Source organism: Oryx dammah, unplaced genomic scaffold, assembly GCF_014754425.2.
Source record: "Oryx dammah isolate SB20612 unplaced genomic scaffold, SCBI_Odam_1.1 HiC_scaffold_5, whole genome shotgun sequence".
NCBI lineage: Eukaryota > Metazoa > Chordata > Mammalia > Artiodactyla > Bovidae > Oryx > Oryx dammah.
Window position 1 is genome coordinate 51,806,622 of NW_024070189.1, and position 26,897 is coordinate 51,833,518.

At 42.5% G+C, this 26,897-nt stretch overlaps 1 protein-coding gene across 3 annotated transcripts in view; it reads left to right on the forward strand.

The window, feature by feature from the left end:
* The first annotated feature begins 215 nt into the window (after window positions 1–215).
* Window positions 216–26,897, forward strand: part of PPP2R2B (protein phosphatase 2 regulatory subunit Bbeta) — a 482,191-nt gene continuing 455,509 nt past the window's right edge. For 2 of the 3 annotated variants that reach the window (XM_040239786.1, XM_040239787.1), the window contains exon 1: window positions 216–691. In XM_040239786.1, the coding sequence (XP_040095720.1) occupies window positions 618–691 (74 nt within the window). In that variant the 5' untranslated portion in view covers window positions 216–617. The remainder of the gene's footprint in view (window positions 692–26,897) is intronic. The other variant, XM_040239792.1, reaches the window with a different exon arrangement.

A 26,897-nucleotide genomic window follows, 5' to 3' on the forward strand; every position in this document is an offset into this window, starting at 1 on the left:
GTTTCGTATTAAAAAACTAGAACTCAGTCTAGATTAAGCAAGGACAGAGACCCATTTCATTGCACTGTACTTTAATATTCCTGAGACCCATGGCTTTACGTGTGGCTCCTTTTAACAATCCTCTCTTCTCCAGGGCAGAACACTATGCTGTCTTTGTTTCATCTGATCTTTCAGCTAAATAAGAGATGGTCACTTATCCTCACGCCTCCCATATCCTGCTGGATTTCTCTTGCTAAAAGAGAAACTGACCACACGGGAAAAAAGAGAGGTTTCAGGCAGGGTATTTCAGCGTGTGTTTACAGGCAAGACTGACTTACTCAGCAAATCCTGCTTGGAGGAGCTGCAGCCAATGAAGAGGCTATATCGCGGCTTGCTTAGGGGCTTCTGAGTTTGAGCTGCATGCAGAAATGTAAGGCAGTGCTCCCTGGCGCTGATGGCAACATGGGATCCAGCTTCAGTTATTCCTCAGGCTCCCCAGCTCTGCAACACGGGGAGAGAGCCTCCGTAAACATGTGGGTGGTGTAGCCAGCTTTAAAGGCCGAGAGAATCCTGATGGATTCAGGACACTGTTTTTTTATTTAGATTTTTTTCTTTTGCCTTCTTTTTTGGAAGATGAAATGCTTCTCTCGTTACCTGCCTTACATCTTCAGACCTCCGAACACCATCCTCTCTTCCAGCTGCCACACGGAAGGTACAGACCAGAGAGGGAGAGTGTCTGGGTGGGTGGGAAAAAGTGGGCTGGTGTCTGACTTCCCACAGGCTCTACCGAGACTGCCTTCTGCAGCTCCTAGAAGACTCTCGTGCCTGGCAAAAGCGTCTATATCACAGACTCAGATCTGCTTCTAAAATCAGTCTGTTTTCTACGAGGAAAGTCTTTTCTGAAGAGCAGGATAACAGTTGCAAAGGTGGTCTCAGCACTGATGCAGCTGAGTAGAAAATAATTTAGAAATGTTTTGCCAATTCTCCTTATTCTCTTTCACATGCAAACAAGTAACTGGAACTAACGTTAAGGGGAAAACAAATTGCTGTAGGTGCCGCCACATACATTTATCCAAGCTCTCTTGTTTTGTCACTGTCCTTTTAATAACTTGGTGTATGCCCAAGAAAGCAATTAGCAAAATAGAATGGGCTTATTACTGTATGACGATGGAGCCTCTGTTGGTTGTTGGGTTGATTTGCTCAGAGTCTGTACTTGGGGTGCAGGGCAGGAAGATCGCAGCTGAGTTTCAGTGCTTGCTGGCAATGTGGTCTGTGGGGTCCTAAGTCTATGCCTTAAGGCAAGGGTGAGCCGAGTCTTGTACAAACAGTTCCTGATCCTTTGGGGGACCTTCTCTGCACCCTCTAACCTAGCGTGCTATGCGTACGTGAGGGGGACTTTCTACGTGCACGTGTGCAATGCCTTGTAAACATACTGGCAATTCCCCATCAACTAATCACTGCAGCTTTCAACATTTCTGGAGTCAGTAGCTGGTCTTGCATCTTCTCTGTGTGATTTGCCTGTTTCTTTTGATCTGATACATCCTAGGAAAAGAGCAATTTCAAGAAAAGTCAGTGACTGGCTGTTTTTCAGCTGTAGGAGTTGTCCTACAAGCAGTCCTTGATAGAGGGTTAAGGTTGGTGAGGAACAACAACTCTGCCTCAGGTCTAGACACACTCTTCTGGAAGTGAGCCGGTGAGCAGCCTGTTCTGAAAACCCATGCTCATTTCTCATCCTCACAGGAAGAGCCTAGGGCTGTGTATTTAAAATAAGAGAAGTGTATATTGTACCATAAAGATGCTTTTTAATCAGTATTCTCAGGAAATGGGAGTAGAATTTTGGAACTGAAATTGAGGGTGGTATTTTCCATAGGCATTGATAATTCATAGATTTTTGTTTTTAATTTGGATATTTACTTTAAAATGTTATTGGTGGCTAAAGGAGATGGCCCACTGAGAAGTCTTTCTTCCCTCATAGAGACTTAGCAAGTCCCTATATATACTGGGGATAGACAAAGAGTAGCATGGATAGAAATCTCCACGAGGGGAACTTTCCAATTACAGAAGACTTAAACTCATATAGGAAGCTGCCTCAGTGATTTCTGATTGGTGCCCTGCCTCTCTTCCCAGCTTAAACTTTGAGAACTAAAACACTCTGTCTGTTCAGTTGCTGTTTTGTATATGAATCAGACTAAAGACTGTACCTTGGGCAGACAGACCACCACCATGAGAACTTTCTTGAAGTGTTTTTTATATCAAATTTAACTGATTAATTCCATCAAAATGGAAACCTCATTTTATTCATGTCAAAGCAAACGATCTCTGAATCACCACCTATCATCAGATTTAAGTGTGTGTGTGGCGGGGGGAGAAAGACTATAAATTTCTTGTAAACCTATTAAAGACAATGGTCAAGGGGAATAGCATCTGCCAAACATTAAGATCATGGATAAGGCTCTGGGGCAGAGTAGAAAAGGCAGGGGTTAAATATCAAGAGGCCAAGGCCAAGTCCCTTAATTGCTTTATGCCCAGTTTCATCTCTAAAATCGAAATAGAGACCTACTTCCAAGATATTGGACATGCTAGGTAGATCAGTGGTAAAGAATCTGCCTGCCAATTCAAGAGACATGGGTTCAATCCCTGGATTGGGAAGATCCCCTGGAGAAAAAAGTGGCAACCCACTCAATATTCTTATTTTAGCAATCCCATGGACAGAGGAGCCTGGCAAGCTGTAGTCCCCAGGGTTGCAAAAGAGCTGGACACAACTTAGCGACTAAACAACAGCTGCTGCTGCTGCTGCTAAGTTGCTTCAGTCGTGTCCGACTCTGTGCAACCCCAGAGACGGCAGCCCACCAGGCTCCCCCGTCTCTGGGATTCTCCAGGCAAGAACACTGGAGTGGGTTGCCATTTCCTTCTCCAATGCATGAAAGTGAAAAGTGAAAGTGAAGTCGCTCAGTCGTGTCTGACTCTTCGCAACCCCATGAACTGCGGCCCACCAGGCTCCTCCATCCATGGGGTTTTCCAGGCAAGCGTGCTGGAGTGGGGTGCCATTGCCTACCAGGATGTTAAAAATTAAGTGTGATAATGAAAGTTCTTCATAAAACTTACTACATAATAAATGCCCTCCAATTTTTAGTCCTACACCCTATGTGCTTTCTTAGATATTCAACTCTCTGTTATCATACTCTCTTAAGCAGTAAAGTGGTTTCCCTCGACGCATCACAGTGTCACTAGAAACTTGTTACACTTATTTAGAGTTTGAGGAGAAAAAGATGTCAGAATGAATCTGAGTTTATGTTTCTACATTGTTAGCAATCATGTTACTCTATAGTCTATTCTGGAAAAGTTATGACTGGAACACTTATTTAACAGAAAAAAACAGTAATGATTAACTTGTATCTATCCCTGTGAAAGTCAAATAAATCCACACGGTCTAGACAATCCCCTTAAGAGTAATTCTAGAACTTTAAGAGCGTTAACAATTCCTGGGCTGCTTCAGGAATGGAACCATCCTACTGAGATGACTAGTATTATCCTCCCAGCTTTGCCTTGACTTTGTTCTCTCAACATAGGAAGATCCTGGGCACTGAATCCTAGCTCTACCTCTTGCCAACTGGGTGATGTTGGGTAGTTCCTTTACCTCTCTTAGCCTGTTGTTTAGTTGCTAAGACATGTCTGGCTGTTTTGCAACCCCATGGACTGCAGCCTGCCAGGCTTCTCTGTCCATGGGATTTCCCAGGCAACAATACTGGAGTGGGTTGCCATTTCCTTCTCCAGGGGATCTTCCCGACCCAGGGATCAAGCCTGCATCTCCTGCACTAGCAGGCAGGTTCTTTACCACTGAGCCCCTGGGAAGTGATTTCTCTTATCCTAAGTTCCCTCGTTTGTAAAACAGGCAAAGAAATACATTCAGAATGCCATACACAGTGTGATGATAATGGTCACCAGCCTGTACTTCTATTTAGTGCGTCCAAGGCATTACCTAAACACATTAGATACAGCAACACATTGTACATAGGGTAAATCTATAATATGTAGTCAATAAATATTAGTTCCTTTTTCCTTCACTTTCTCATTCTCATCCCTAAGCCTGTTTCTTCATCCATCATATAGAGAGTTGGTCCATATATTGCAGTCAAAATTCTTGTTTGAAACATGATTCCATCCACCTCAAACACAGACACCCTTGCACTTAACTTGTCGATGACCTCCCCAGGCCTGCGAGGTCCTGCATATTCTGACTCCTGCCTGACTTTCCTGAGTGACCGCAAACATGCCTTCTTGTCGGCTCTCCAGCCATAAGCTGTCTGTCTCCACATTCTCCCTCTGATCACAGATTTGGGGGATGGTTCTCTCTCCCCTCTGCCCCATTCTTTAATTCAAGCCGTTGATTCTCAACTGAAGCTGAGAAGCCATCCTTGACCCTCAGCTGATCTTAGCTCTTTTTAAAAAAGATGTATTTACTTATTTGGCTCTGCTGGGTGTTAGTGGCAGCACGTGGGATCTTCGATCATCACTGAAGCATGCGGGATCTTTGTTGTGGAATGCAAACTCTTAGTTGCAGCATGTGGAATCTAGTTCCCTGACCGGGGATTGTACCCAGGCCCCCTGCATTGGGGGTGTGGAGTCTTAGCCACTGAACCACCAGAGAAACCTCTGATCATAGCTCTTAAAGAACTGGGTTTCTTTCCTTCAGAGCACCTATCCTAGCTTGCCATTATTAATAGACTGATACAACTGATTTGTTAGTATCTGTTTCCTTACTGGATTGAAAGCTTCAGGAGCAAGACTCTTATGTAATTCTGCTCTCTGTTTTAACCTCATCACTAGGACAATACCAAGTACACAATAGGTGCTCAATTTTTATTGAAGAAGGTTACAAATACCAATATTGTTGTATAGGTAAATCTTAAAAACATGTGTACAATATTCTGCAAAGAATTACCTTTTATGTGAATGCTAGTTGTTTTAAACATTGTGGATTGGGGAGTTTTGGGTGGCCATATTTGAGGGATCTGCTTTTATTACCATATTCTAGTAATATTGTAACTTGAAATAAGAAGACACATGCAGAAAAAAGGACAGCTAAATAATGCTGATGCAAGAGTACAGGTAGGGTTTTGAGAAGACAACTGGATGGTATTCCCTTCTCTGTGAATCCATCAAGTGAGCACGTAACTCCCTCCCCCCAATAGGGAAGGATTCATACAGCAAAATGGCTTCAGGAGCAGAGAAGCAAAATTCCAGTCGCAATCAAAAGGAAATCATTCCAGACAGGACAGAGGGGCCTAGGAGACCCACAGAATGAGAGAGCCAGGAAGGTATGAGGAAACTTGCCTAATATTCTCCGATGGACCTGATTTGGTACCTGACATGAAGAGCTTTTATTTGGATTATCTTACAAATTGGTGCAGGTGCTTTCTTTATCCAAAGGGTGATATGCTGAGCCAGAGACGATATCCTTTCCCTGAGTTGCCTGGTCATCATTTCATGCTGCAAACCCGATCCATCCTTTAAAACTCAGTCTGAGTCACATCTTTCTAGGAAGACTTCCTCAACAAGTCCGAAGACAGAAGTGTTTTCATGAGTCACACAAACCACAATAAAACAGAAGAGGAAATGAGAGAGAAGCAGCCATAGCACCACAAAGCCTGTGGATCTTTGGCTGCATGCTGGGGGCCATGGCTGTATAATCACATTGGCCCCTCAGGCAACCTCTTGTGTCAGACGCCATCATTTCCATTTTACAGATGAGGACACTGATGCTCACCACCTTGCCCAGAGCCTTAGTTAGGAACGTGGCAGAGCCAAGACTCAGGTCCAGACAATCTGAATCAAAACTCAGTGCTCTTTAGGGAACTCTGCTCAATGTTATGTGGCAGCCTGAATGGGAGGGGAGTTTGTGGGGAGCGGGGGAATGGATATAGGTATATCTATGGTTGAGTCACTCTGCTGAGTACCTGAAACTGTCACAACATTGTTAATCAGTTATTAAAGTATTAGTTGCTCAGTTGTGTCCGATTCTTTGTGACCCCATGAACTGTAGCCCAGCAGGCTCCTCATTCCATGGGATTCTCCAGGCAAGAATACTGGAGTGGGTTGCCATTCCCTTCTCCAGGGGATCTTCCTGACTCAAGGATCGAACCCAGTTCTCCTGCATTGGCAAGCAAATTCTTTACAGTCTGAGCCACCAGGCAAGCTATTTGGCTATACTTCAATACAAAATAAAAAGTTTAAATAATAGTAATAAAACCCTAGTAGCCATATATCACATGGGATTGTGTGGATCTGGTGACTTTTTGGTCTCTTTCTCTAGCCTGTTTGATCCTTGAAGGCTGGTAGTTAATAAATTACTGTTGAATAAGACAAAACAAAAACTCAGCGCTCTTGCCTCTTACATTGCATACTTCCTCCTGAAGATCTGTATGAGAATAGCCTTCAGGCTATATTGAAACAGTCTAAGTCTGCAGCTATCTCCTGGTGGCCAGGAGCAGCTTGGGCACAGGAACCCTGCCCTAGTTGTCCTCGGTCTCTGCAACCTGGTCAGTACAAAGCTGGACTGAGTAGGTGCTCAAGAAATCCTTCTAGAATGAAGGACTGAATGACAGAGTGAGTGAACAAACTTCTTTCAATCATGCTCCTTCAAGACGAGGAAGGTTCTTTTCTCTCTTGGACTTTTTAAAAATTGGAGTATAATTGCTTTACAATGTTATGTTAGTTTCTGCTGTACAATGAAGTGAATCAGCTGTATGTATACATATATCCCCTCACCCTTGGACCTCCCACCCATCTCCCCATCCCCCATCCCACCACTCTAGGTCATCACAGAGCAGCAAGCTGAGCTCCCTGTTCTGTAAAGTCTTGCAGCAGAATATCTCCCAGTGATACCCCAAAGCAGGACTGCTAGGAGTACACACACACACAGAGGAAAAATACACATTTTTTTCCCCAAACGCTTTACTTTTAGAAGTAAACCAAGCAGTGTTCTCTACTTTCTAGGCACAATTCCACTCTGTGTGTATATGGATGTAGGTACGGTTACCTGTTTGTATTCCTCACAACAATCCTATGAAGTAGGCACAGTTACTATCCCTGTGAGTTAAACATGGGGAAACCAGAGCACAGAGAAGTCAGGGGTCTTGTCCAAGGTCACACAACTATTAAGTGCAGGAGCTAGGATTAGAATCCACACAGTTCAGTTCCAAAGTACCTGCCAAGCAAGGATTTTGTTCTATTTTGTGCCTTTTTACATATTTATAGAATTCTTATATGTATTTGGAATTCTTGTCCCGGCCCCTTTCACGTATTTAGAACCAACCCACTCTTTGGGTCCAAATCAAACACACTTCCACCTACAGTGTCCCTGACTACTCATTTTCTCATTGTTAAAATACGCAACTACATTGAAAACCTTTCCCAAGTCCACACTGTGATTCTCTGTAACACAGAAGTAATACTCCACCACATGAAGGGGTTATTATAAGGAGTAAGTGAGGCAGAACCTTACATTGTTTGACTCTGCTTTGCATTTCCAGTCTGTTTTCCATTTTTACGTGCAGTAGATGAACAGTCCCTGCTTTCAGCTACAACCAGTCCTCCCCTGTGAGCTGAATCCTACCCCTGACCCCCACTCAAGCCCCTCCCGCCTGCACTCAGCCCCTCTCCCTCTGCTCTAAGTCTTTCCTCTCTACAGGATCCTATGGGGCTGTATGTGGACTCACAGACATGCTGTAAATCAGCTCACTTAAAGTAATCATCTCCTGATCCTGTATCCCCATCAGCTGCTGCCTCATTCTCCACTCCCCTTTCCAGAAAAAAAAAAAAAAAAAGAGAGCCTTGAAAGGGTCCTCCACACTGTCAGTCACCGTGTCTTTTCCTCCAGTTTGCTCTTTCCATCCCTCCACCAAAACAGCTCTCGTGAGAGTCACCAGCAACCCTCTCGTTCATGAATCCTGTCTTCCTCTGCTGCAGCGCTCACTAGTTTTGGCCCACGCAATCGCTGCTTCCTTCTTGGGAGAGTTTCTTGTCTTGGCCCCAAGGCCACACTTTGTTTCCCTCTCCCTCACTGGCAAGTCCTTCTCTGACTCCCCAGCTGGTTCCTCATCATCTTGCCGACCTATAAATATTGGGGCCCCGGGCTCAGTCGTCTTCTTAATCTATACTTGCTCCTACGTGATCTCATGGTTTGAAATCTCTTCTATTCAGTTTATATTTCTAGCTCCAGCTTCTCCCTACAACACAGACTTGTATATCTATCTGCCTACTAGTATTTCCACTTGGATGCACAACAGAGATCTCAAAACAGAACTCCTGATTTCCTCTCAAGAAAAACCTCCTTGTCCAGCATTTTTCTCCAGCTCACTAAGTGAGAATTTCGTTCTCTTAGTTACTCAAGTCAAGCACTTTGAAATTGTCTTTTATTTCCTTCTGTCTCATATCCTTCTAATTCTACAATAAATCCTCGGGCTTAAACTCCTAAAACTTACCCAGAATCCAAATACATCTTATCATGTCCATCACTCAAATGTTTCTTTATCAGAAGCATTTCTTGGCCTTCCTGTGTAAAATATGGACTTCCTGGGTAGCTCAAAAGGTAAAGAATCTGCCTGCAATGTGAGAGATCTGGGTTCAAACCTTGGGTTGGGAAGATCCCTGGGGGAAGGACATGGCAACCCATTCCACTCTTCTTGCCTAGAGAATTCCATAGATAGAGGAGCCTGATTGGCTCCCGTCCATGGAGTCCCAAAGAGTTGGACACTACTGAGTCTCACTCCAATGTTAATAGCAGCATTGTTTACAATTGCCAAGATATGGAAGAAATCTAAGCGTCTATCAAAGATCAGTGGATAAAGATGTGGTACGTATATACACAATTGAATAGTACTCAGCCATGAAAAGGAGTGAAATCTTGTTATGTGCAACAACATCAATGAACTTGGAGGGTATTATGTAAGTGAAATAAGTCAGACAGAGAAAGATAAATATTGTATAATATCAGGACATATGTAGAATCCCCCCCCAAAAAATACAACCAAGTAGTGCAAATATAAAAGAAACAGACTCACAGGTATAGAGAACAAACTAGTGATTAAGTGGGGAGAGGAAAGAGGGCAGGGGCAAGATAGGAGTATAAGATTAAGAGGTACAAGCTATTATGTATAAAATAAGCTACAAGGATATATTGTACAATACACCATGCTGTGCTTAGTTGCTCAGTTGTGTCAACTCTTTGCAACCCCATAGACGTAGCCCACCATGCTCCTCTGTCCATGGGAATTTTCCAGGCAAGAATATGTGAGTGGGTTGCCATACCGTCCTCCAGGAGATCTTCCCAACCCAGGGATCAAACCCAGGTCTCCCACATTGCAGGCAGAGTCTTTACCATCTGAACGACTAGGGAAGCCCAATATTTTATAATAGCTCTAAATGGAGTATAATCTTTAAAAGTTGTGAATCACTATATCGTATACCTGTAACTTTTGTGCATCAACTGTACTTCAATAAACAAAAGAAAAATAAGATCACATTATAGCCAAATGGAAAAAAAAATTCTCATACACACACATATACACAAATATATACCCCCTCAGTTACTCGTACCCTGCTTTATTTTTCCTCCATAGCACTTACCTTGACCTGACATGTTATATATCCATTTACTTATTTGTCGCCAGTCTTTTTGTGCTCTAGAATTTAAACTACATGAAAGCAGAGACATTTTCTGTTGGTTCATTTCTGTGTCTCCAGTACTTAGAACAGTTTCTAGCACATAGCAAGTATGGCAAAGATGCCTATTGATTGAATGAATATGAATCAACATTTATATGAAATTTTAGTGATAAAGTAGAAAGAGTGAGATCTGAAGCCAGATGAATCTGAGTTCCAGTCTCAGACTGATAATTACTTGCTGGTGACCTTCAGTTACTTACCTGGTATATTTCCTTTTCTAATAATATGTCAAAGTATTATCATGAAGGTGAAAAAAATTATTGATAAAACCCCTAGCATAAAGCCTGTGAACATTCAGGGACTTGGACTTATTATTTTTTTGTATCCCCACTGCATTTACCACAGCTGTTACATAGAGGCATTAAGGTTGCATGTTGATTGAATTTTTTGCCTATCTGCATAGCTAGCATTGATTGTGGGTTTGTTATGTGCCAGACCTTGCATTAAATACTTTATAGGTACTTCCTCCCATAAATCTCACAAAAACATCACAAGTATTGATGAATGTTATCACTTTACAGATAAGGGAACGAGGCATTGAATTGTATAGCAGTACTTACTCAAAACCACACAGCTAATATGTGGTAGATGAGGGTTCACATCCAAACTGCCTGACTCCAGCATCCAGGCTCTTAGCTGCCCCCTGCTACTGCCTACAATATTCAGGCATTGTTCTCAGCACATGGAAACTGAAAAAATAGAAAAGATTTATTCCTTTTTTAAGAAACTATGGTCTACCAGGAGAGAGAGAGGCATGAGCACTCAGCTCTAACGGTATGTCTTCACCCTGGCCATGTATGAGAATCAGCTGTGGAAGGGCACAGGGCTGTCTCCGCCCCATTCTCCATGGAAATTGGCCCCAGGAATCCTGGCTTTTAAGATCTCTCAGGTGAATTTTAGGAGTAATCAGAGGCTAGAAGCTGAGTCAGTGATAAGCAGCAGCCATGACTGACGAATGTCTTCAGAGCTCCAGGGAAGAGCTCTGGGAGAAAGCGATTGATCAGTCGTGGATCCCTTTGAAATGACAGACTAAAATCCTGCTGCTGACAAGAGGCTGCTTTTGGTCAAGATGTCTGGCAGAGAAGTGCCTGTCCTGAAAAGATTCAAGGTCAGTGCTGTCCTCTTAAACATTCAGTGAACCTCTATTGTGCGTTTGTCTGCTTCACAGTAGCTATGAATTTGCTTCCTGATGTTTTATTCAAGTACTGGCTAAACTATCTACCTAATATAGAGAAAATCACTCAAGTTTTGTTATCAAAAGGGAGATAAAAATGACTCACATACCAAATGTGCATTTGTTCAGCAAATGTGATCATTCATACAAAGCGAGTAGTGTGGTTCCAGGTGCAAATGAAGAGTTAGCTGTTGTTTTTATTAATGTGATTCTTATTAGGCAAGTGCCTGGAAATCAACTCCTGCCCTGTGCATTTTGACATGATGTGGTGGAAAATATTCCGGCCCAGCAGTCTGGACTGGGATCAAGTTCTCTTCTGACACTGGTGTCTCGGAAAAATGGCTAATCCTGCTGTGCCTCGTCAAACAATGATATAGCATCAGTAAAACTTGGTGGGATTGGTGTGAAATTGAGGGGTGCTTTGTGAAGTATTTGTCTTGAATATTTGACTATTAAATCATCTTTCTGGGAGTGGCAACCCTATTTTAGGAATTTCTAATAAAAATCCATAAGGAATTCAACAGTGGGTAAGAAATAAGGAGGACAGAAAATAATGTTTAAGTAGAAGCCAATAAGGCTTCAGGTACTCTGCGTGTATTACTATCACCTGGAGATAATCCTGCCTGGTCTCATCCACACTTTGCAGGTGAAGATACTGACTGAGGACTGATGAGATGAAATACTGGGTTGACCAAAAAGTTTGTGTTCAGGTTTTTCCATGACAGCTAACAGAAAAATTCAAACGGACTTTCTGGCCAACCCAATATTTAGTTGGAAAGACTTTGGCTTTGGAATCTGATAAACCAGAGTTCCAAACATGACTTCAAGTTATGTATCCTCTGAGTGTCTGTTTTTTCTACTGTGAAATGAAAGTAAATGACACCTCCTTTTCATATTTATTATAAGGCTCCAGTGTTCTTGCCTGGAGAATCCCAGGGACGGGGAGCCTGGTGGGCTGCCGTCTATGGGGTCGCACAGAGTCGGACACGACTGAAGCGACTTAGTATAAGGCTAAAGACATTGAACCGCATGTGCCTGGTCGCCACTTAATATACTGCCTCTGCTCTTGCTGTGATGGAATGTTTGTCCAGGTCTCACCAGTGAGTCTGGTTGCAGATCCTGAATTCCTTGCATTTCATCCCACACCCATCAAAAACGCTTCCTTTTTTTTCTTTCTTTGATTGTTTCAACCTCCATCACCTTTCCTGGTGTTTGCCTGTAATATACATTGGTCAGTGTTGTTCTGAATTGTGTTTCTGAATTCATTACTTGTCTCTGGTAGTTGTGCCCCAAGGCAGTGCCTACATTTTGACTCAATTTTAGAAATCTAATAGAGAAATCAACAGTGGTGAAATCATCATTGTTATTAGAGAGTCTGGCCCATTAGTTTTCTGAGTCATTGTTTCCTCACTGGCAGACTGAGCTGGGAGGAGATAGGCTGAGACAGCTAAGAGCTTTGCCTTTGCAAGTGTCTATAACAGCCCAGTCAGTAAGAAAAGCAAAAAGGAGGCAAATTAATTCAAAGATGTGCATGAAAGCCCTATCTGAATCATATACATGGGAATGTCACTTACCTGAATATGTTTGGAGCAAATTCATTAGTCGGGGAACCTCCTTGCAAGAGAAGTTATTAATGTATTTATTCACTTATTTTAAAAATACAAAGAACATCTCCATTCTTAATGTCAAATATTGGCTAGGCAGTGGGTTCCCTGGTGGTAAAAATAGATATGGGTCAAACCCTGTTGGAAGAAAAATGAATCAAATGAACATAAATTGTGGTAAACGCTGCAATGGAGAGGACATGGAGTTAGGACAGGGCCTCAGAGGGGTTTGCAATGCACAGGGCGATCAGTATACTTTCCTTGGAGAAGTGTCAGAGCTGAAATCTGGCAAATGAGTAAAACTTAAGGAGGCAGGATAAGAGAGAATCTTCCATCAAAGATCTTGTCACCAGAGGGTCATGGTGAACGTGAGGTCCTGAAGGAAGGCCAGTGAGGCTGATGTACAGAGGCCAAGAAGGAGTTTGGAGGAGATTGAGGCTATGAATGCTATGACCCTATGTGTCTCTGTGGTGTGGCTGATGGAACTGGTCTTGATCCAAAGACCAACTGGAAATTATGAAAGTAGATGAACTTGGGGAAAGAAGCCTGACCGTATCTGTAGCATGAAAGACTCTTCTGACTGCTGTGACAATAGAGTAGAGAGGCTAAGAGGGACTGGACATATTTTAAAAAGTTGGCTGCTCAAATGTGTGGTTGCTTTCCTAGAAGTGGTCCTTCTTGGTGCAGCGCAGTAGACTCGTATTAATAGATAGTTCTTTGTACTCCCCAAATTCCTCAAGGTGCATTTGCGTATTATTAAAACAGTCTTACAAACACAGAAACCTGGCCATTGTCTTGACATTCAGACAAGGAAATTGTTATTCTAGATGAGCAGTGGCAGGAACACACCAGGTTGTGTTTTGAAGAGGCAATATACACTATGAGCAATGAAAAATAGAGTGTGTTCACTCTTCCAGATACAGCACTTGCAAAGCACAATATTTAGAAGAGAATGGCCGTCTTAGGATAAAAGCATTAAAAATGTCATCATGTCTTGTTTGTTCAACAAGAAATAGCTGCTACCTCCAAGCCTCTGGAGAGAATGGTACATATGCTCAGCTGTGTATCTTTATTTATAAACAGCAAGGTGGCCCTCTCAGGGGACTGCTGGCCAAAGGTCACTCTTTTAGGAGCAAAGGTTAGGAAGCCACGTCCTACCTTAATTGTAAACTCATCCTCTCATGGACCTGTAACCCAGATAGCATGTCTAAGCATGCAATGGGAGCCCCAAACATCCTGCAGGGGCCACGCAGGTAGCAGTTACCAGAAAGACATGATATTGGCATCATGTTGTGTGTACAGTATGTTCCAGCCCTGACTAAAGGCAACACAAGTTAGATAGAGCCTCATCCCCACCCACTACTGGGAAAGGAAAGCAAATCCAACCCATGCGCCCAGGCCTTTAGGCCACCTGTTTCCATCCTACAGAAAAATGTTATAGAATTTTCATTTGGGAGATGACCTCTGCTTCAGGGACCTTTGCAGGGTCCATGAACCACCTCACAAAATTCCTGGTAAGATAGTGGTGAAGAGCTAGCTTTCTGCCCAAGTAGGCCATTCAACTTCAGGACAGTGCTGACCGTGCCTCCATCTTTAAGTTGCACTGAAATCTATTTCTTAGAACCATCAAGACAATTCTACATGTGCACAAAAATGCTTTGTGTCCCCCTCTACAAGTTAAAGATCGCCATTCCCTCTTACTGGAATGTTCTCCCAGCCCTACAATCCTTTTTCTCACTTCTTTTAAGGCTTTGTACAGATGTCATCCTTCAAATAGGCCTTCCTGTCTGCCTTCTCTGAAACGACACACCTCCCTAGCACTTAACCTTGGTTTTACATCATATATTTTCTCACTGCTTCACCTGTTAGATATTTGCATTTGTTTATCATTGTTTCCGCTCGCTAGACCATAAACTCTGAGAGAGCGGGTACCTTGAGCCTTGCTGCCCACTGTACCTGGTACATAGAACGTGCTTGCGTGCTCAGTCACTAAGTCAGGTCCAGCTCTTTGCGACCTCATGGACTGTAGCCCACCAGGTTCCTCTGTCCATGGAATTCTCCAGCCAAGAATACTGAAGTGTGTTGCTGTTTCCTTCTCCGGGGGATCTTCCCGACCCAGTCTCCTGCACTGGCAGGTGGATTCTTTACCACTAAGTCCCCTGAGAAGCCCATACTTGGCACATAGCAGGTGAGATAAATGATGCTGGAAAAAGATGATGAATCTTCATGGTTGGCAGCAGAGCAGGCAAGTGGAGTGACCCGCATTATGTTTGCCTTCCTTCTTCTAGGACAATGGTCTCCAAAGGCTAGCCCACATAAGATTAACTAGAGTGCTTAGTTTAAAATGCAGATTTGTGGGCTCCCAGACTCTGCAGAAATTCTGAATCAGTGAAGCCAGAGTGGAGTCCAAGAGCTTCCATTTTTAAGCTGCACTCCAGCATCTGTTGAGAAAGGAACCTCAAGTGCAGTAATTCAAGAGGCACTGTCCGAGGTTAACAGGAAAGAAAATAAAAGCAACACTACTAAATGTTGCCTGGTTTCCTTCCTCCCTCCCTCCATATCTAGCCCAAGATGTTGAAACTGCAGAGATAGTCAGAGAGCAATGTTGCTCAAGGGAAGGGGGTTAGGGGAACCCGTTTATAAACACCCTGATTCTAAATCTCAGTTGGGAGATGGCATGATTGCAGACCTGCCAAAGGTGGGTGAACTTAAGGGTGAACTTAGAAGCAAAGGGTTAACAGTCATTTCCTTCCCTACCTGAACACAGAGTATTTTTCTGAATGGCTGCTGCAGCCTGTGAGTGGGGCAGGGCATCACCTTGGTCCTGACAATTTGCATCAAACCGGATGCATAGCCAGAGGTGGAAGAGACTAGGCAACCAACCATGTTCAGAGCCCCGCCCTCCACCATGCAGAGAGATGAAGTGAACCGTCCAAAAGCACACAGCTAATTAGTGTCCGGGGCTTCCCGGGTGGCTCAGCAGTAAGGAATCCGCCTGCCAATGCAGGAGATGTGGGTTCAGTCCCCGGGTCGGGAAAATCCCTTGGAGTAGGAAACAGCAACCCATTCTAGTATCCTGGCATGGGAGATCCCATGGACAGAGGAGCCTGGAAGGCTATAGTCCATGGGGTTGCAAAGAGTTGGACATGATTTAGCAACTAAACAGCAACAACAATTAGTATCACAGAGAGAAGAGAGAAAGTCACTCATTCGTGTCCAACTCTTTGCGACCCCTTGGACTATATGGTCCATGGAATTCTCCAGGCCAGAATACTGGAGTGAGTAGCCTTTCCCTTCTCCAGGAGATCTTCCAAACCAGGGATTGAACCCAGGTTTCCTGCATTGCAGGCAGATTCCCACAGCAGGGGCTGAAAGCCAGCCTGTGGTTTCACTGCAGTGTTTCGGCCTCAGTACTCCTTTGTTATTGGTCTGACGGTTCCTGACAATCCTGTGGATCTATTAGGATGATAGGCTGGCCTGAGTAGAGACTCTATGTGGAAGAGAGGCAGGGAAAGCCCTCCAGGATACCCTGTAAAGACTTTCCTTCCTTTCCCACAGCAGGCTTGGGTCCTGATAAGCCCTCAAGAGAGAACCAGTTTTGAGGTAATTTTAAATAACTGAGTGAGGTATGTGTAATGATATTATTATTTTAAAGTTTTTTTTTTAATAAAAGGAAGCTTATTTTTCTTTGAAATTGGCCCTATATACACACACAGAATAATCTGAAAAGACTATTATCTGGTATTAAACTTTTGGGAATTTTCTTGTAAGTGCTATCTTCCCCATTTTGTGTGCCTAATAACATGGCTTGGACCAGGGTATGGAACACGGGTTTCTCCATAATCGCACCTCTCCAGTGCCGCTAAGCGATGGGCTGAACTCGATTGTGTAGAGCTCAGGGCTGGGGCTATGGGGCAGTCAGATATTGCCCAAACAAATTCTCCTTCAACATCTGCTCCAATCTCAGACGTGCCACTGCACCAACTTGCATTTTTCTCTTCCCTGTCTAACTGCCTGATGTGAAGCTTGCTGTGCATGCTGGGAACAGCCTCCTTCAAATTCACTTCATTTGCACTCATTTCCAGTCTTCTTTTGGAAATTGTATTTTTGGCTCCAATTCAGATCAAGTCAAAGTGAGATGATAAATGGAAACGATCCTCTGGGTGAAGCACTGGCCAAGGCTTTAGTTATAATTTTGTATTGATCCTCAGACATGCTCTGGGCATCACACAAAATTATTATTATTTTTTTTAATAAAGCACTATTAGATACAGGCTTCCCAGGTGGCACAGTTGTAAAAAACCCACAGGTCAATGCAGAAGATGGAAGAGCTCAGTTTCCATCCCTGAGTCAGGAATATTCCCTGGAGTAAGAAATGGCAACCCGCTCCAGTATTCTTGCCTGGAAAATTCCATGGACAGAGGAACCTGGCAGACTGCAGTCCTTGGGATCACGGAGAGTTGGACATGATGGAGCACACCCACACATCAGATACTGGTGCAGACCTCAGTGAGCTGATTAAGTCTGAAGATCCAGGGATACCCAACCTTCATTTAAAGAACCACTTCCCTAGCCAGATGTGGTTTTGATATCTGAAAGAAGAAAGGCATCTTCCACTCTCTATATTTAACTCCTTAAAAGGTTGACTGTATGGATCACAACAAACTGGAAAATTCTCCAAGAGATGGGAATACCAAACCACCCGACCTGCCTCTTGAGAAATCTGTATGCAGGTCAGGAAGCAGCAGTTAGCAACAGGGAACAACAGACTGGTTCCAAATAGGAAAAGGAGTACGTCAAGGCTGAATATTGTCACCCTGCTTATTTAACTTATATGCAGAGTACATCATGAGAAATGCTGGGCTGGAGGAAGCTCAAGCTGGAAACAAGATTGCCAGGAGAAATATCAATAACCTCAGATATGCAGATGACACCACCCTTATGGCAGAAAGTGAAGAGGAACTAAGAAGCCTCTTGATGTAAGTGAAAGAGGAGAGTGAAAAGTTGGCTTAAAGCTCAACATTCAGAAAACAAAGATCATGGCATCTTTTCCCATCACTTCATGGGAAATAGATGGGGAAATGATGGAAACAGTGTCAGACTTTATTTTTGGGGGCTCCAAAATCACTGCAGATGGTGACTGCAGCCATGAAATTAACAGATGCTTACTCCTTGGGAGGACAGTTATGACCAACCTAGATAACATATTAAAGAGCAGAGACATTACTTTGCCAACAAAGGTCCATCTAGTCAAGGCTATGGTTTTTCCAGTAGCCATGTATGGATGTGAGAGTTGGACTGTGAAGAAAGCTGAGCACCGAAGAATTGATGCTTTTGAAGTGTGGTGTTGGAGAAGAGTCTTGAGAGTCCCTTGGACTGCAAGGAGATCCAACCAGTCCATCCTAAAGGAGATCAGTCCTAAGTGTTCATTGGAAAGACTGATGCTAAAGCTGAAACTCCAGTACTTTGGCCACCTGATGCAAAGAGCTGACTCATTTGAAAAGACCCTGATGCTGGAAAGATTGAAGGTGGGAGGAGAAGGGGATGACAGAGGATGAGGTGGTTGGATGGCATCTCTGACTCAATGGACATGAGTTTGAGTAAACTCCAGAAGTTGGTGATGGACAGGAAAGCCTGGTGTGCTGCAGTGCATGGGGTTGCAAAGAGTTGGACACGACTGAGTGACTGAACTGAACTGAAAAGGTGGACTCCCAAAGCTTCTAACTTAACAGGTAAATAACTGAATAGATACATTCCAGGAACAGTGCCTGGGACTTAGCAGGGACTCAGTAGACATTGGCTTCATTGTGGTATTCCACCTGCCTTTCTCTACAGACACAACCAAGTGTTGGCTCATTTACTGGTCCTTTTATTAAATGTTTCTTGTGCACCTACAATATGTTTGTCATGGTTCTAGACACTGAATGTGTTTCCAATCACTCAGTCATGTCTGATTCTTCGTGACTCCATGGACATCAGGCTCCTGTGACAATGGGATTTCCCAGGCAAGAGGACTGGAGTGGGTTGTCTTTTCCCCCTCCAGGGGATCTTCCCAACCCAGGGACTGAACCCGAATCTCCTGTGGCTCCTGAATTGGCAGGCAGATCCTTGACCACCGAGCCACTGGAGACACCCTAAGGCATCGAACATCTAGGAGGATAAAGATAGTTAGATCTCTGTTCTCATGGCCTTAAGGTCTGTAGACCAGACAGGTGATAAACCATCACAGCCATTCGATCTCAAGTAAGAAGGGAGCCAAAACAAAACAAGACCAAATTTAAAGTGATGACCTTGCATATTATCTAACTATAGAAATACCCTCCAAATTGGTCTTTTGGCAAATAAGTTTCATACCTGGTGGCCTTGGCAGCCTTCAGAGAACTCACAGCTCCTTTTGGGTGCTTATTGGATGGTATTTCTCAGGTCTCTGAAAACACCTCTCCTTTCCCACCTGGCACACAGAATGGTGGGCAGGTGTCGTCAGTAGCATGCTCTTCCATAAAAGTAATGCTCTCTGAGAACTGAGGCTGCAGATCCCAGGGAGAGTGTAAATTCATCATATTTTTTAAAGCCTCCCTGAGGGACCAGACAGGGTTCCGTCTCTAAGGAAATTTTAGGAAGGAAGCAAAGCAGCTGCTACCCCTAACCCTGTGGTGCTTACATTCTGGTTGGGGAAAAAGATGACCACAAGTAGACATCAATATCCAGGAACTTTCAAATAGTCATCAGGGCTGGGAAAAAATTAAAAACAGGATAAATAGAATAGCGAGTGACTCAAGAATGGTGGCCTGCTAGGCATAGGGTGGACAGGAAGAAGTATGTTTGAGCTGAGGCCTGTCTGATAAGGAGCCAGCCATGCAAAGAGCCCAGGGAAGATATTTGAGGTAGTTAGTTAGTGTTAGTTGCTCAGTTGTGCCCGACTCTTTGCGACCCCATGGACTGCAGTCCACCAGGCTCCTCTGTCCATAAGATTTTCCAGGCAAGGATACTGGAGTGGGTTGCCATTTCCTTCTCCAGGGGATCTTTCCAACCCAGGGATTGAACCCGGGTCTCCTGCACTGCAGGCAGATTCTTTACTGACTGAGCTACAAGGGAAGCTTTGAGGTAGAGGTACCTGCAAATACAAAGACCGGAAGGCTGAAATAAATTGGCAGTCTTGCTGAATCACTGTACTCTTTTGTAGTAGACTTGATAGCTTTGTTTAAAAATAATATTCTACTATGTTCATTATACACTTCAAAGAAGCAGAGTATACTAGTAGTTTAAAAACCTTGGATTCTAGAGACACTGTGCTTAAATTCTACAATGGAGTAACTTAATAATTTACCCTTAGACTGCCTGGATCCACTGCTAGATTTTTCCATCCACTAGCTGAGAGACTTATGAGCCTTGTTTGCCATCAAAAGGTGATAAGAATAGTACCTGTTGCATGGGAATCTTTTGGTAATAAATTAACGTAATAAACATACAGTGCTTACCAACACAGGGCAAGTACTCAGAGTATGTCAGCTATGGTAAACCTTCCATTCTTTTCTCTAGGAGTGCATTTTCTTGATCACTTTTGCCATTCTTTTTATCCTATTGATCACTCATTGAATAGATTTCTGAACAATCAAGTGGAAAATAATTTCCCCAAATCTTCAAGACTTGGACACCATTATGGAACTGGATGCAAAGCTCTATGTTTAATTTCTTCAAAATGTATATATTTAGCACTTCATCTTATGGTTCTTTGAAATACCTCATTTATGAAAATAATTAGCTATTAAATGATGAAAAAATTGTTACAAGATAACAGCTATATTTCCCTGTGCTATACAACACAACCTTGTTGCTTATCTATTTTATACATGTTGTTGTTAAGTTGCTAAGTCATGTCTGACTCTTCGCAACCCCACAGACTATAGGCTGCCAGGGTCCTCTGTCCATGGGATTGTTCAGGCAAGAGTACTGGGGTGGGTTACCATGGGTTCCTCCTCCAGGGTATCTTCCTGATCCAGAGATTGAACATGCATCCCCTGCATTGGAAGGCAGATTCTTTACCACTGAGCCATCTGGGAAGTATTTTATACATAGTAGTTTGTGGTTCCTAATTCCATACCCCTAATTTCACTCAGATGGTAAAGAATCTCCCTGCAATGCAGGAGACCTGGGTTCAATCCCTGGGTTGGGCAGATCCCCTGGAGGAGGGCATGGCAACCCACTCCAGTATTCTTGCCTGGAGAATCCCCATGGAAGGAGGAGCCTGTTAGGATACCTACAACCTGTGGATTGCAAAAAGTCGGACACACCAAGTGACTAAGCACAGCACAATTTAATTACCCCTTCTCCCATCTCTCTCCCCACCTTTGGTAAATACCCCTTCTCCCATCTCTGTCTCCACCTTTGGTAAATTACCCCTTCTCCCATCTCTCTCCCCACCTTTGATAATCGTTAGTTTGTTTTTTATATTTGTGAGTCTGCTTCTTCCAACTATGTATAAATCTACAACTATCTCAAAGTTAAAGCTTAATTTTAAACATTAGAGAAAAAAGACTTGGGCATCATTGATATTCTTGAATGGTTTTCAGTGTAATTTCCTAGAGGTGGACCTCATGACCACCTCATTAAGTTGATTCTAGGTCCTGGACCATGTTTTCCTCAGGGGAGATAGTTGGGAATACTATATATCAATAGTATTTGTCCATAATTCTTTTTCTCATTTCCTTGCTTTTTCATAGCATTTATTACCACCAGTCAATTATCCATGGTTTTATTATTATGCTTAACCCACAAGAAGAGAACCTCTAAGAGAACTAAGACTTGTTTGCCTTGTTCAGTGTACCATCCCCAGTTCTTCTAACAATGTTACAACAGTAGAGCTCAGTAACAGTTTGTTGATTGAACTGATATCTACATACACCTAGAAAAAATACTAGGGTTGCTAATAGGTTGAGGACCCTTGCTTCTAAAATCATCCAATGTATTTCAGGCAGTCAGAGCTGCCAGCTTCTCAGTGACCCAGGAGAGCAATGATTCACAGGGAGGATCTGATCCAATAAATACAAAATATTACATTCATTTATTATTCATTTATTCATGCAACAAATACTTATTAGGTCCTGACTTCATGCCAGGATGTTGGTACACAATGGTGAATAGAAAAGACATGGTCCCTGCCCTCAGGAGATTAGAGTCTTGTAATTAATCAAACTAGTTATTATAAAAAGCATCTTATCACCGGATTTGGCAATATCATCTTTTCATATGAAACTGAAGATTAGAACCTACAGAAGAAAATAAAACCTTCTGGCAATGTGCCAGTGAGTGGGCAGTCAGGAAATGCTATTCTTGGCCTGACTCATCCCTCTTCACATCGCTCCTGGGGGACTGGTTGTTTTCAGGGCTGTCTCCAGATGGCACACGTGTACATTTCCCCATGGCACACCACAGTTCCTCTCTCACCCTACACACACGTGCTAACACACGCCACCCAGTATGAAATGCTCATCAGCACCAAAAACTCATCCTGAGGAACTAGAAATAAAATTCAAAGTGGCACAAAAGCATAAGCATTTGCCAGTCTGAATACCTCTTTACAGCATGTAATATCACACCCTCGATTTGCCAGCTGCCTGTTGGTAAGACAAACTGGATCGTGCAGAGGAAAACTTTCTTTTAGCAAAGAGGCAAAGGCAAATATTGCACAAGGAAATCTCAGAGAATTTGCTGTTTGTTGGCAGAGAATCCAAGTCCATATATATAATCTCCAAGTCAAGGGTGAGACCCCATCTTACTTACTTTCTATCCCCAAGTTACTGACTTGGAGCTCAGTTTCCCTTAGATCATGATATCAGGAGTCACTCTGTCTTGAGTCTTGTCTGCTTTTTTTTCTTTTTACTGAAGTATAGTTTGACTTACCATGTCATGTTAGTTTCAAGTGTATAGCAGTGTTTCAGCTATATACCTCTCTATATATGTACGTATATATAAATGTATATATTGTATATGTGTGTGTGTGTGTGTGTACTTAGTTGCTCAGTTGTGTCCAACTCTTTGTGACTTCATGGACTGTAGCCTGCCAGGCTCCTCTCTCCAAGCAAGAATACTGGAGTGGGTTGCTATGCCCTTCTCCAGGGGATCTCCCCAACCCAGGGATTGAATCCTCCTGCAATGCAAGCATATTCTTTACCGTCTGAGTCACCATATGTATATGTGTGTGTGTGTACATACATATATATGAATATATATATTCTTTTTCAGGTTCTTTTCCCTCTTAGGTTATCAGAAAGTATTGAGTAGAGTTCCTTGTGCTCTATAGTAAGTCCTTGTTGGTTATCTACCATATATACAGTAGTGTGTCTCTGTTATCCCAACCTCCCTCTCATCTGCTGTTAACACTGTGGTGAGCTTGTGGTTTTGCCTCATCCGTAGACCATTTATCCCATAACTCCTTTTGTTGTGATTTAACTGTTTCATTCATATGATTATATTTTACCCCCCAAAACCTGTAGATTCCTTGAAGAGTTGCATGTAGGTATGTTTGGACTCTCAGGTTAGATTGTCTGGGTTCACACGACCCTACGGCATGCTAACCTCACTAACATATAGTTTGCTCATCTGTAAAGCTATGTTTATAACAATATCTTTCTCAAAGGCTTAATATAAAGTTAAATAGGCTAATTCACAGAAACTGCTTAGCAAAATTCCTGACACATTTAATTTGCTTAATAATATTTGCTAAGTATCTCTTTAATATTTTGCACCCCCACCACTGACTGATCTAGACATAAAGGAAGCCACTACTGAAATGTGACTGATTTGAAAAACAACCTTCCTAACAGTATGATTGTGTGACTATATTTAATGGATTTCACATCAAGGCTGATTAGACATATACAAAAAGATAATCACTTTTTATACCTCAAGATATTAATATAGAAAATTAAAATTCTAAGAAAGTTTGTTGAATAGAAGCAATAATTTTAAAAAATATTTTTTAAAACAATTTTTAAAAACAATAAAAAAAATCACTTTCCAAGTGTTTTAACACAGTTCTACCTTCGTGATGCCAAATAACCAAATAGAAAATTAATTAAAATTTTAGCCAGTTATCTAGACATCTAAACTCTCCTTTTCCATTAGTTTTCAGCCAAGACATTTGCAGTTGCATAGAGACAGGCTCTGGGTCCATGAGGTCTCCTATCATCCTAAGATTTTCCTCAACTATTTTTCTCTCTTCATAGTCTTTTCTGCTTCAAACCATACACTTCTTAATAGTATTTAAATGCATTTCTATGTTGCATGTAATTTTGCTTCTGGGTAACAGAATGAATTGGCCAAGCTAAGCCCCAAGATTAACTGACTGAGCGAAGTCAGCCTTTCTGATTTTCTTGAACTCAAAACCTTGAGAGTCCATTAATTAGACAGTTGTTCTAATAGAAGAGGAAAAAATTCACAGTCAGTGATCTGATTTTGGTTTATCTTTCCTTCTGGAGAAAATGCTGTTAGCTGAATTCAGAGTTTGCTATCAAAGTTTTATTTGGTCACCATGATACAAATTTCTCTCTCTCTCTATCCTACTATCATTGATAACCAAAAGGATTCTTGGGCGGGGCGAGTCAAAGTGATGCAAATTCCTCCTTATCCTCCATGATTCCTCAGTTCCTGAGGTTCACTTGAGAAAGTAAAAGGGAATATTGGTTAGCTTTGTGGCCTTGAGAAAGTAACTGAAATATCACAAACTTCAGAATTATAAAGTATGGACTATATAACAGGATCTAATACGGAGGATTGAGATAATTGAGCATATTGTCTGGCATGAATAAGAGACTGAAAAGTGAAAGTGAAGTCGCTTGGTTGTGTCTGACTCTTTGCAACCCCATGAACTGTAGCCTGCCAGGTTCCTCCATCCATGGGGATTCTCTAGGCAAGAAAACTGGACTGGGTTGCCATTTCCTTCTCCAGGGGATTGAGACTAATAAATGTTAAATCGTTTTAGTTCCATAAAGAAAGGATATAGGCGGGGGAAAATTATGGATTTTAAGCTTATTCGGGAGTTCGTGATGGACAGGGAGGCCTGGCGTGCTGCAATTCATGGGGTCACAAAGAGTCGGACACGACTGAGCAATTGAACTGAAGCTTATTCTATTTTTTTATTTTTAAGTAAAGGAAGAATAAACGAGCAACAGTGGTGGGAATTACCTGGCAGGTCAGTGGTTAGGGTTTGGTGCTTTCACTGCCGGAGCCCAGATTCACTTCCTGGTTGGGGAACTAACATCCCACAAGCCACACTGTATGGGTAGGGGGCAAAAAAACAACAAACAAAAAACAGCTATAGAGCAACAATGGTGTGAGAGACAGCTTCTCCCTTCATTTCATTCATCCATCTGTGTATTCCACAAAAAGTAGTATCTATTGTGTGTCATATTATTTTTAGATGCTGGGGAGATGGTAGGGAGTAAGATAATCAAAAGAAAACACATCAATAAATAAGATAACTTCAGTTGGTTAAAAGAACTGTGAAGAAAATAATACATGACAATGTCATAATGAAAAATTATGTGTCCATAGATGGGATGGTCAGGGAAGTGCCAGACTTGAAGGGTGTGAAGTCATCATTAACACAAAGACTAGGTAACAGGATCCTCCAGACAAAGGGTAAAAGGGACCTCAGGCATCAATGAGCTTGCTTTGTTAACATAAAAGGAAGCAGGGCAATATGGCCAGAGCTCAGTTAGCAAGTTGGCTTTATTTTTAATTGTAGTAGGAAGCTTGGGTGGTTTAAAACAGGACAGGGACATAGTATTTTATGTTTTTCTAAATGCCACTTTGGCTTCTGTGTAGAGAATCAGTTCAGTTCAGTCGCTCCGTCGTGTCCGATTCTTTGTGACCCCATGGACTGCAGCATATTAGGTTTCCCTGTCCATCACCAACTCCAGGAGCTTACTCAAACTCATGTCCAGTGACTCAGTGATCACCTTCAATCTTTGCCAGCATCAGAGTATTTTCCAAGGGGTCAGTTCTTTGCATCAGGTGGCCAAAGTATTACAGTTTCAGCTTCAGCATCAGTCCTTCCAATGAATATTCAGGGTTGATTTCCTTTAGGATTGACTAGTTGGATCTCCTTGCATTCCAAGGGACTCTCAAGAGTCTTCTCCAACACCACAGTTCAAAAGCATCAGTTCCTTGGTGCTCAACTGTCTTTGTAGTCCAACTCTCACATCCATACATAACTACTAGAAAAACCATAGCTTTGACTAGATGGACCTTTGTTGGCAACAGGATGTCTCTGCTTTTTAGTAGGCTGTCTAGGTTGGTCATATCTTTTCTTCCAAGGAGCAAGTGTCTTTTAATTTAATGACTGCAGTCACCATCTGCAGTAATTTTGGAGTGCCCCAAAATAGTCTGTCACTGTTTCCATTGTTTCCCCATCTATTTGCCATGAAGTGATGGGACCGGATGCCATGATCTTAGTTTTCTGAATGTTGAGCTTTAAGCCAGCTTTTTCACTCTCCTCTTTCACTTTCATCAAAAGACTCTTCTTCACTTTCTGCCATCAGGGTGGTGTCATCTGCATATCTGAGGTTATTGATATTTCTCCCAGCAATCTTGATTCTAGCTTGTGCTTCATCTAGTCTGGCATTTCACACGATGTACTCTGCTTATAAGTTAAATAAACAGGGTGACAATACACAGCCTTGACGTACTCCTTTCCTGATTTGGAACCGGTATGTTGTTCCATATCCAGTTCTAACATTGCTTCTTGACCTGCATACTGATTTCTCAGAAATCAGGTCAGGTGGTCCGGTATTCCCATCTCTTTCAGAATTTTCCACAGTTTGTGGTGATCCTCACAGTCAAAGGCTTTGGCATGCTCGATAAAGCAGAAGTAGATGTTTTTCTGGAAATCTGGTGCTTTTTCAATGATCCACCAGATATTGGCAATTTGATCTCTGATTCCTCTGCCTTTTCTAAATCCAGCTTGAATATCTGAAAGTTCATGATTCACATACTGTTGAAGCCTGGCTTGGAGAATTTTGAGCATTATTTTGCTAGCATGCAGAGAATAGAGGGAGTCTATCAGAGTTGATGGGAAAAAGAGGAGAGGCTTGGACAAGGAGGCAGCAGAGGTGACGGAGAATGGTTTTGGGTAAATTATTTTGGAGGCAGAATCAATAGGATTGCTAATGGATTGGACAAGGAAGTGTGGGGTCAATAGAGGGATGTGAGTGACATCCCCATAATAAAGGCTGACTTTGTATGTAGGATTACATTTTACAAAGAATGAGGATGAGACCTCAAACCATCCACATCCCTCCCAACTCTACTCTAGCCAAAAGTCATCTCAGAAGAGAAAGTTCAGTCTTCTCACATTTGTTCCACAAATAATCACTCAGTTTCCTTTACTGTGTTCTGGAATAAGTTATGGGTAC